This window comes from Erithacus rubecula, assembly GCF_903797595.1.
Source record: "Erithacus rubecula genome assembly, chromosome: 11".
NCBI classification, from domain to species: domain Eukaryota; kingdom Metazoa; phylum Chordata; class Aves; order Passeriformes; family Muscicapidae; genus Erithacus; species Erithacus rubecula.
The window spans coordinates 22,176,335-22,188,252 of NC_136663.1; the positions used below are offsets into that span (position 1 = coordinate 22,176,335).

General features: G+C 44.0%; 1 protein-coding gene across 1 annotated transcript; it reads left to right on the forward strand.

The window, feature by feature from the left end:
* Positions 1-8,075: 8,075 nt before the first annotated feature.
* On the forward strand, positions 8,076-10,161 carry GPR148 (G protein-coupled receptor 148). The gene has a single exon (XM_079315565.1). It carries the CDS (start codon positions 8,693-8,695, stop codon positions 9,746-9,748), a length of 1,056 nt encoding a protein of 351 aa, XP_079171691.1. The 5' UTR covers positions 8,076-8,692; the 3' UTR covers positions 9,749-10,161.
* The last annotated feature ends 1,757 nt before the right edge of the window (positions 10,162-11,918 follow it).

An 11,918-nucleotide genomic window follows, 5' to 3' on the forward strand; every position in this document is an offset into this window, starting at 1 on the left:
TGTTTCTTTCCAGTGTTCAGCTGATTAGATGCTGCTTAAGCTCTGGATGTCTCTTCATCAGGCTAGAGATCTCCTTGTGCCTAAAAAAAGGAATACAAACTTCTTGTTCCTAAGGCTGCTATATTAATTGAGAACAAATTCAGTAAATTACTTAGTAGCTCAGAGCAGCTTTTGTTGGGCCATTTGCTGAAATCAGTCCCAATTATGCAAAAGTTATCAGAGAAGCTGGTCATTTATAGCGTGCTAAAAACAGAAAGGACAGCATGAAGGGTGGGGAGGAGGAGCTGACTCTTCCAGTTCATTTACAAAAACAAATACATTTTTATAATTCTGCATCCCTGCAGACACCCTGTGAGGCTCCAAGGGCCCCATCTTGAGTCTGACAAAGAGGGAGTTAACCCACTGCAAGCTGTTCCCCAACAGGCTGAAAGGCTTTGCCTGGTGGGGGGGAAAGTCCCCAAGCTGCTGTTTATTGATGGTTAATAATGGGACAGACTTCTCTCTATTTTGGGAACAGAAAGGGCCTGGAACCTTGCCAGTAAACAGCTTGGGGTGTAGCCTCAAGGGCCCCTGCCTTCCTGTGGTCTGTCCTTCCACACCTTTCTCTCTGTTCAGGGCTGCTGAGATGCTTTTAGCAGTGTCAGGGTGAGACTCTGGCTGTGAAACTGTGCAGAGCTCATGGCAGGCAGCTCCTGTGTCAGCCCAAGCACACAGCAGGGTCCAAGAACTCCTGACCTGTGTGAAAAGCCTGTGCTCCTCTCTGATGAAGAGAAGCTGAGAGAACTGAGGCTGTTCAGCCTGGGGAGGAGAAGGCTTCAGGATACCCTATAAAGCCTTCCAGCATCCAGAGGAGATCAAAGAGGGATTTTGGACAATTACAATGCAGGACAGGGCCCTGAGCTACCTGTCCAGTGGGAGATGTCCCTGCCCATGGCAGGGGCGTTAGATGGTCTTTAAGCTTCCTTCTAAGCCAAACCATTCATTGATTCTGGGAGGCTGCTGGTGCAGATTTGAGACTGTGGGAGCAAGAGGGTTCCCCTTACACTGACTCCTCAGCTTCCCAGGCTGCCAAGAGCAGAAACAGCCTCAGACATGCAATGGATTCAACTAAAAGTGAGGCTCAGTACTGTACATCAGAAACTGCCTCACAGAGGGTCTTCCCAGCAGCTGAAGAGGTGCACAAATAGGCATTGTAGAAGACGTTTAGAACAGAGAGCTGGGGATGAAAAAGTGGCTCTCTGAGTCTCATTTTCACCATCATTCCAATCTCCAGTAGCAGGCAGGAGAGAAAAATAACTAGAGAAGCTTAGAAATTGGTGTGGAAGCTACTGGCAAGATACTTAGCAGGGAATGAAGGGACACAAGTGGCAGGGTTTGAGGTGGTGTCCTGGCGAATGGCACACATAATTCCACAGCTGCTGTGCTGGAGCTGGCACTGATGTCACTGTGCTGGTTTGAACACAGCTCAAGCAAGATCCAAAATCACAAGAATATCGTGTGCTTCCCAGGGAAACCAGGTGTTTGAAAGGGGGAAGAGTCCTGGGGCAGCTGGTATTAGAACATCTGATGGTGGAATGGGAGCTGCACAAGAGTGTGTGCCCCTGAACTGCCTCAGAGCATCACTGCAGGACTTCAGTGAGAGACTGGGGCACTTCTGAGCTGGTTCAGCTCACAGCTTATTGAAAAGGATTGCTAATTCTCTCAAGTGTTCTTCCTGTATATGTTGCCTTGAATATTTTGTAATCTCTAGCAGTTTTGTGCACATTTGTATTTCCCCTAGTTGCTATCCATTGTGCTGGGCTGGCATTGAAATATTTTCTTTGGAGCAAGATGCTGCTGCTTTCTGGGAAGGGGAAAAAACAGCTCAATTAAAAGGACCAAGAATTCCTGAGAAAATGCTGAGAATGGATTAGAAAAGTAGTCTGGTTTCTAGTCACCCCAGTAGCTGTAAATGTAATGAACTCCTACAAGACAGGTATTTGCCTGTGAAACAGCTGAGCTGTCTCTGAGATACCTGGAGGCAGTTTGGAGCTGCTTTTGGCTCTAGGTGCTGCTTAGGTTAATAGTGCAGGAAAAGACAGGATGCCTCTTCTCTGGTGCTTCTAATAAACATCTTTTAATGGGCAAGAATTTGGACTGGAGAAGAAAGAAACAAAAAAATTTAACTAGAAATGAAATTAACTGTGTATTTCAGTGAAGATCTCAGCTTGCTCTTCTGTCCATAACTCAAACTCTCGTTGTTGTGAGCTGGTTTGGTGAGAAGTTCTGGACATACCAGAGGGTGATGTGCCCTCCTCTTTGTGCCTGTGGAGGTCAGCAGAAGAGTAAGACTGACATGAGCTTACATAGCAGCAGTAAAGCAACATCTTGCTCTCCCCCTCAGGAAAACAAAAATCTCTTTTCTTTATAAGTTTGGAACATTTGTGTTCATACTCCTACCCCAACAGCGTTTTCCTATCATGTAGGCTGAACCTCCAGTGTGAGAGGACCAGGTATTGCTACAGAAATGAGTGGGAGCAGTACAAAGCCATTGTTAGAAGAACATGGCAGAGTCAGGCCTCATATGGAGAAAATCTAATTTTTAAGCACCTGTGCTGGATAAGTAACAAAGGAGCTGCTGAGAAGGGACAAGGGAGCTTGTGAATGGCCCTGTGTGTGCAGCCCACGGCATGTTCCCTGCTTGGCTAATTAGGGACTGTGACCCGTGTTGAGCACATGCTGGCAGCTAATCTCTCTGCCATATTGTGGCTGTGCCTGGCACCTGCTCCCATCAGTGTGAGATAAGGTCAGCATCTCCCTGTGGGCAGAGTTATTGCACACAATCAGTGTTGGCTCTGTGTCTGTGCCAGCTGGGCAGTGCTGCTGTTCCCAGGTACAGGGAACTGGGAGGGAGCATCTTGCCTTTGGCTCCTTCCTCTCAGGATGCTGCTGTGTCCTGTGCTGCCCTGTGCCATGGACATGCATTCACAGCCTGTCATCAAGAAACAGCCTGTCTATGCCAACCTGTCTCTTCTACCCTTTTAAAATTCCATCTCTGGTTTTGTGTGTCAGGAAAATTAATCCACAAACACCAGAGGTTTATGTCCAAAAAGGAGACAGAGGAGTCCTTTTACTTTATCCAGTAAAGGGAGAGGCCATAGGGCATTCCCCTGGGATCTCTCAAATTTTTGGAGGACACAGCCTCCTTTTTATCCTAATTTCCTGACTGCATTTCCCTCTCTCTTTCTCCATGGGCTGAGGCACTTGAGAGGCACAGACTTCCCAAACACCTGATACCTGAGATTCCCCTCTAATGTATAACCCTCCCTTTTAATTTTTAATTCTTATAGAATTCATGGTTTTTCCCCATTGTTTCTTTCTTTATCCAATTTCATTTATCAGCAAACCTACAGTTTGTTTGTAAAGGCGAATATTTTTTTTTATTACTCATCAATCAGTGGAATCCTTCCCATATTTTCTTTTATCTCTCAGTGCTGGTTTTATCTCCCAGCAGACCCACAGCTTGTTTGTAGAGACAAATCTGTCATTCCTCTCAGGTATTCATTTTAACTTGCACCTAACATGCTGCAGCCATCTGTATCCCTTCTCAGCAAGCCATCCTTCAAGAAACTATCATGCTACACCTCTCCTATGCTGCCTGGCTTTTTACATGAGACAAAACACAGTAAAACAGAGCCAGGGCCAGATAACTTCTGCTTTTGGCTGCCTGCAGCAGCCCTTCCTAGGGGATGCTGGAGATCATTGCAGGTGAGACAGGACAGGAACATAAAATTTGTGGTGCCAGCCACCACCAGAAAGACAGCCTGAGACAGATGGGTGCTCTAAGGAATTTGGTGGATGTATCTCCCCCATCTGAGAAGCCCTCTCTCAAGGAGCTTTCTCCTGTCTTAAAGGAAGAGTCAAGGAGTCACAAATTCAGATGTGTATTTTTATTTCTGCTCACCACTCTGTGTGGTATTGAATATTGGTTTAATCTCTTCTGATAGCTGCTAAATACTCAGATAAGAATGATGTTATTGTTCTTTATCTAAAGCACTGATTTATGCAGATAACTCCTGTTAGCACCAGTGTAGTTGTATAGTGTTCAAAATTTAAGCAAGATTTCTCCTTATAAATGAAACTGTTCAAGGAAAGAAGCTAATATTTTTCAAAAAGGCCTTATTTAGTAGGCTGTTTGTCTGATGCATTGTTATGAAAACTAGGCAGAAGAGATCATTAAATCAAAGGAACAGTCTAGGGTGGCTTTCCTTGGAGTCCTGTGAGTCTGTGCATAAGTGACCATGAAAATTAGCAGTTGTTTGCTATAAATCTCTGGTCACATCTGCAGCTTGTGACAGGAAAACATGTTTATGTGTCTTTTCAGCACAAAAGAGGAAAACCTGTCTTTCTTTGCCTTGCCAGGCTTGGGGAATGAAAATGAGTGAGTTCTGCTGGCTGCAGCTCACAGCAGTCAAGGCCATGCAGTGACCTGCAGGAAAGCAGGAGATGTCTGGGGCTTACACTGTTACTTCTGTAAACTTTCATTTAAATATTTGTCCAATATTTAGGAATTCTGTTCTTCTGACACCCAGCTTATTCCTCAATATTGCACCTGCAGGGCTGATTTGCTACAAAATTTATTTTGACTTTGTGATTACCAGGGTTTGATGGTATTTGGAATTAGAAAAATGATGTAGGGATTTAATGCTGAGTCTTCCCAGTCTCTCTCAATGTCCTCTTTTGTTTGGGAGCCTCATTAAAATGTCTTGAAACCATCACTTTCTAATCCCTGTTTTCTTTTGTTCCAGGTTTCCTTTGACCTTTCAAAGCATTGTAATCTGAGCTTAGTTTTCACACCCATTTCTTTACTTCCTTAACTTTAGTAATTGCTCAGCCTGATTTGTGAACTTTGTACAGTTACAGGAGCAGTGTGTATGTCTCTTATCTACAGCAAATAGCAAGCAAGGCACTGAACAATCCTTCTGGAGCCACGTGGGGACAGATAGCTGAGGCGTGTTGAACCTCTCCCTGTGACTTGCAGAAAAGTTTAGAGGGAATCTCAAAGGTTTAGAAAACGTTGTCCTCTAACTGACTTTCTGTTTAAAGGGGAAGAAAAGGGGAAACACCACAGTTAAACTGCTCTGGTTGATTTCTTCAGTGACAGCAGCAGCTAATCTGCCCAAAGTGAGAATACGGATACAGGCAGGAAACCTGGCTGTTTCTTCTTCCTTCTGGGAGGAGTTGGCCTGCTCATGGGCACTTGGCACTTCTTCATGATTGGGAAAGCTTCACCAGCAAGGAAGGTGCCTTCTGGCCCTATGTAAGTCTAGAAAGGGTGGGAGGCATTCATGGAAGGAAGCTGAAGAAACTCTGAGGCCAAGGCTCTGCTACTAAACACAGCTGCAAATAAACCCATGAAACAACATCCCAGTAAAAATATTGATTTGTTGGACCAAACTGTCTCATCCAAAACACTTCTGTTTGAGGCGATGTGAGGCAGCCTTTCTCCCTGCTCTCCCTGAGTTCCTGGCCAGGAGCAGCAGTCTCTGGGGCAGGCCCACAGCACAGGATGCACTTTTTGGGCTGGGACATGGTGTGAGCTGCTGGGATGGACAGCCACATCAAGCACTGTGACCACACTGAGACAGAGACATGATGGCACCAGGGAGCCTCAGAGATGAATGTGAGCATTCCTCTGGGTATCCCCTTCTAGCACAGTCTCTTGGGATGAAGGGCTGGGGAAATCCTAGCATTGTTCTGCTTGCTTCCCTTTTGTCTGGTGCTCCCTGTCACAGCAGCAGTGGGCTGTTGACTTGTTGAATCCCTCTGGTAAAGTCTGTGAAGCAGGAAGAATGTGTGTTCTCTGTGTATGCAGTTAAGTGTGTGCAAAGTCACATTTCTAACCTTTTCTGCTCATTTCCACAGTGCCTGTTTATAGTCAGTGACAGAATACAATGTAATGCAGTCATTGCAGGAGTTACAGTGCTCAGCATGCAACCTGAGATCTCCCAAACCCATCAGACAATTAACAAAGCTTTCAGCAGGATGCTTATTGAAGCAGAAATGAGTAAAGTAATTACCAGTGTGTGGTTCAGCTTGAAAATCAATACAGACTGTATTGAGCCAGAGTAAGAGCCAGAAGAAAGGCTGCTAATACTGTGTGTCTGCATCAGCAAGATACGTAAAAAGTGCATCCACCTAACATAAATTTACTAGAGAGCATTTAAAAAATCAATAACCAGAGCATTAAGGCCAGGTTTACAGGAAATTTCAAAAGGATCATTCAGGTTGGCACCACAAACTATTGAACACTGAGATGCAATGGCAGAAGGAGCTCAGTTCAGAATCCTCAGGAGTGCTTCTCAGAGCTGCCAGCCCCTTGCAAATGCCCAGATGTGGAAATGCCTCCTGAGGTCAAGAATATTAAAGGAGACATGAAACAGATAATCTTCAGAAACTGTTCTGGGTTATATCAGTGTGCCAAGACACCAACATTTCACATTTCTAAATCTAGCACAACTCCACCAAGCAGTTAAAAGCCCCTTTGGGAATCTGAGGGGAGTGGCTTTGGCTGGACCTGCCCAGGTTTGATGATGTTGAATCTCTCTTCCAGTTATTTGTTGTTGTCCATTTTTGTCCAACCAAAGCCCTCCTGTGTTCCTACAGGAGCACAGGTAAAACTGAGCAAGCTCATGCCTTAGGGCTGGCTGCCAGCTGTGGCAGAGGAGTAGCTGAGCACAGGACACACAGGGCTGTGCACTTGTGCTGCCATGTGGGCCCTGTGGTGCTCTTGGTGGGCTGAAGCCATGAGGTGCCTTCCCTTTGTCAGGAGGATGTCAGCTGAGTGAGCCTTCAGCCACTCATCTAGAAGTGGAAGAACTTTAAGTTCCCTTCCTACCCAAACCATTCTGTGATTTATTTCTCTATCAGCCAAAGGTGTGCAGCTGATGTGACAATGAACTATTGTTTTTTCACATTGAATCCAAAGCAGTTGGTGGAAAATATAGTTGTGATTTAATATGGAAATTAGAGAGTCTGCCCATTAACAGGACATCCTGGGAGTGCCAGGAGCTGGGAGGCAGCAAACACCCCCACTATTAACAGAGATCTGAAATGACAGTTGCAGGTGATTTATGCACCTGAGTTTTCATTCCCTGCCTTCTATTTTGCAACAAAAGTATAATTCAGCATTTTTGAGTGCTACTGTCTACTTAAGGTATTAACTGTGTCGTGACTCAATTATAGATGCAGGGCATGACACTGATGCCAAATGTATAATTGCACCAATATTGCTCACACATTTTTCAGTGGTTGCAGCATTGAGTGAGCAAAAATAATCACCTTCTGTTTTTCCTACCCCAGACACCATAGCAACTGAAATGTGGTGCTTAAAATTATCATTGGTTTTTCCTTCTATCTTTTTGTTCCATATGGCACACCCTGCCAACTGTCTTAGCATCCAGTTCCATGGGTGCCAGCTATCAGTGTGACAGGAAATGAAATGTGCACAAGATTTGATGACTGATGCTGAGTTTCATGAGCTGTCTGCTTTGTTACTTGGCATGCCCTGAGGCAGCATGTCCATGGCACAGCAGGGCTTTCTGACTTTCTGCATGGTGAGCTGCGCCCTTGCTCCTGTGAAGGGAAGCTGCACTTCTGTGTGCTGGTAGCACTGGGAAGAAAATGAATATAATAATGCCAGGTTAAGTGAACCTATTAAAAAAAAAATCAGCTTTTTTTTTTTTTTTTTTTAATCACACCATGTCTGGAATAACTTAATATGTTCCTTCTCTGCAGTCCAGATCCTTCACAATTCTCTCATTGCACCGCCAGCTCTGATACTGAGATCTGGCATTAAAAGCAGCACAGTGCAGCAACAGTGTGTGGGCCAGGAAACCAGGAATCAGTCTCCAAATGGACATTGAAAGTGCCAAGTGTGCCCTGGGGTGTGCTGGTACAGGGCAGTGTATGTCACACATCCCTGACAATGCACAGATTGACTGGAAGGCTGCAATAGATAAGAATTCAGTATTTGTATATCACACATGAAAAAAAGCAGGGGCAGGTTTATTATTCATGAATAACATGGATTGATTCACTGAACCAAAAATTATTTTCGTCTGCAAATAAGATAATTTCATTCACCAGAGTGATTGTGCTACAATTTTACAACAGGATTGAGAGCCTTTTTTATTGATCACTTCAAATCAACTGTGTTGTTGCATGCAAATTGGTACAAAACCACCCAATCACATTTATGACTCTTCTACATCAGTACACGTGGAATGTTGATCTGTATCATCGCATATTTGTTTAATCAGGCTAATATTTCATCTGCCTCATTGGAGTGATAATGTGATGAGAAAAAACTCAAATTACTGAAACTGATCAACACATTCACTTCTGTTCAAAGAGCTAGCTGAGGGATTTAGTCTATTTTAAGCCACCCAGAGATTCATTCTCTTTTCTAAACACTAGATTTTGCAGAAAGAAAATAAAACCCCTTTTTCAGGCAAAACCATCTTTTGGCATCACAGAATTCAGTTGCAAGTTTGAACTTTGTGTCCTTGAGGAGAGCTGGTAGAATTTGCTACAGAAATCACTTTGCTTCCATGGGCTTTTTGCATCCTCTGCTTCATTTGCCTTTCTAAGGACTCAGCATAGAAGATCTTGCATTCTTCAGGTCGGACATCCATCCCAAAATCCAGAGGAAATGGACCTGCCTGGCTGTGCCTCAGTAAGGAGAGCGAATGGAACTGTGCTCCGCCTCAGGGAGACAGACTTCAACAGCTCCTCAGATTTGGATTACACAACTTTGCTCCGTTTGCTGGAGGAGTGGTCTCTCACCCCATCAGGCACAAACATGAAGATGTTTATAATCTCTCCAGTTGTGTGCCTCGTGGCAGGTGTCCTCATCATCCCTGCCCTCTTATTTGTGATCTTCTCTCGGTTTAAAATCCGCCAGGAAACAAGGTACATGCTGCTGGGAAACGCTCTGCTTTCTGATCTGATCTACCTGCTGTTCTACACCCTGTTAGCAGCTCTCAATGCAGCATACCTGTACCTCCCAAAGGAAGCCTGTGTCCTCCTCCTATTTTTGCTGGCAGTGGCTTACTGCGGAGGGCTGTTCACAGCTGTTGCAATTGTCTTGGACACCTACATCGCTGTTTTGTTTCCTTTGCGCTACATTGTTATTTTGCCTCCTTCACGAACTAAAAAAATCATTGTTTTACTGTGGATGTGTTCCGGAGCTTTCCCTGCGATTTTGTTCTTGGTGCTGTGGACTACCAATAGCTATGTGCCCTGTGCCCTGGAAACGTGCTCAGTTCCAGTAATACTAATATTAGTTCTGAATGGGACTGATGTTGTGAAACTCTGTTTCTGGCTTTCTACCACATTTATCATTCTCTGCCTGGCTGTAATATTTTGTTGCTATGCTCTTCTGTATTTTAAAACCAAACACTCGGGTATATGGGAGAGCATCTGCTCCAGAGCCAGTGTAACATTCTTGATGCACAACACTGTGTTATTTTTTTACTTCTTTCCACTCTTGGCCATTTTTGTAGAATCATTCTTGTGCATTAATGTCATCAGACTGCAGACAGGAATCTTGGTCTCCCTGACAGTCTGCAATGTCCTCACAATTCTTCCTAAAGTTTTGTTCCCTTTTCTGTATGGGCTTCGATACAGAGAGATCTCAGCCTCTCTCAAATCTATTGTCAGGAGGAAGCAGCTTCGCCTGGTGTCCCCTGCTCCACCACCATCCTGAGGCAGCACAGGGCACACTCACAGCACAGGAGCTGTCCTCACCTCCTTATCCTGCAGGACTGATGGAAATCACACAGCTTCTGAAGTGGAGAAGTGATCAACTCATGGTAAGAAGACATGGGTTTATCACTGCCTCCTTCGTGCCAAAAGGCCACAGATCTTTCATCACAACACAGCTGAGAATATAGTGAATGCTACCCTGGATGAGGCTCCAAGCTTTGTTCTGATGTGAAAGGCAGGATCTTCTGGAGGAGATATTGAATTAAGGTCATTTTCACCCACCTGTTGCAAATGCCTTTCTGGAAAAAAGAAAATTAAAAATAGATAATACAAAGCAAAGGAGTAACCACAGGTCTAGTGACAGCATCTACAGCAGAGGATCCTTAACCAAACATGCTGCTAAAACAACCACCATTTCTTTCACACAGTATATTCTTACAGGGGTACCCACACCATGGCTCAGACAGGACCCAGGGTGAGGGACTAAGTGTGAACACCTCTTCTGAGTCTCTGCCCAGGCAGCTCCCATTCTGCCTCACAAAAATCTTCTCCAGCAGCATGATCTCAGTTTACAGCTACACCCTGTCAGAGCTGCTGCTGGGTACCTGCCACCAAAGCCTGGGGAAGGTCAGGAGGAGAGGCTGCAGAGCTGCTTGGTGTATTGGGGTAAGAAAAATGAGATCTTGTAAGAGCCTTTTAGGTTTTCTAGATCAGCCTCCTACCTATAGAGGACAAGCGAAACATATATCTGACCTTTGAAGAAACCAAAATGTCATTAGATATAAACATCAGTGTGGGAAATTTAAAGTGCTGTTCTGTCTCCTGGACTTGAGAAAGCAGCTCTGTATTTCTAAAGATAATATTTTTAGAATTTGTAACATTTTATGTAAAAATATGTTGGACTTTTAAAAAAGGTCCTTGATTTCACTCTGTACAGTACTTTCCTTGTGAAGACTCTCTCCACCTTCTGTTTGCTTAAAGCAATACACAGAAAGTGCTGAATGTGGTTTTTGGCTGTTTCACACTCATCTGAATTCCACTAAGTGTGAGCCAGGAGGAGATGGGTGTCTGGTTGCATGAAATGCTTTTGGCATCAAAGTGAGTTTGAGCAGTCCCTGCTGATCTGCTCTCCTCATTCCCAAACTCCTTCTTACTCTTTCTCACATTGCAGTGTCTGCTCTCTCCTGTTTGCTGATGCAACTGCTTCTGGGGTTGCAGGTTAAAAATATCTCTTCAAAGAGAAGTGTTTTTTTCATTTTAACTGAGATTATCCAAAAGATCTGTTTTACAGGATGTTCTGAAAACAGCTACATCAGCATAACTGGGGGTGCAACAAATTTCAGTTCAGAGGTGGGGGAATGAGCAGGGACATCTTAGAGGCTTTGCTGCTAAGGGACACTTCTTCTATGAGAAGTATCTCCAAGGTAAAATTCTTGCAAGTGAACCAACTGCAATATTGCATATTTGCTTTAACCATGGTTCTGTGCTTCTCAATCCTCTTCAATAAAAGGATTTAGAAGTTGCTTTTTACTGGCTGCTTTTATTTTTCTCCAAGATGAATGTACCATGGACCTCTGTCAGCTATCTATGTATACTTTATATTCAACCTGTAACAGGGGTCTTCCATAATACATAGGAAGGATGAGGAAAATATCTGCAAACTGGATCAGGTTATTTCTGCAGAACCCCTTTGGCATGTGGGAAAATCAAGAATGGAAGAGGTATCTGTGAATCCTCAGGCTTTCATATCCTGGGCCAAATTTTTACGCCAGTGCTCAATGACAAAGATGCTGGTAACTCACAGGTTGTTTTGTCCATGCAAAGTCCATTCATGTTTGCCTCTGTTGGAAATATTCATGATAAGTAGTAAAGATAACTTTGTAAATAGCATAAAGTAAGGTAATTATATATGGAGCCATAGGTGACTTTGTGTAACAGCAGGTTAACAGTACTTGGCCTTCCTGCTGACCTCTGAAAATTATGAATGTATAACCTGGACAGGATTCTGTTGCCAATTCTGCAACTCTCTCTTACATACACATCTCCTGGATATATTTAGATACAATGAGAAGTTTGGTAACATAAAGAAGGATGCTGAAAGACAGAGCAGGTGAATCAATGATTGTGGCAAGTTTATGTAGGTATAAAGCCTGCCCACAGTGACATCACAA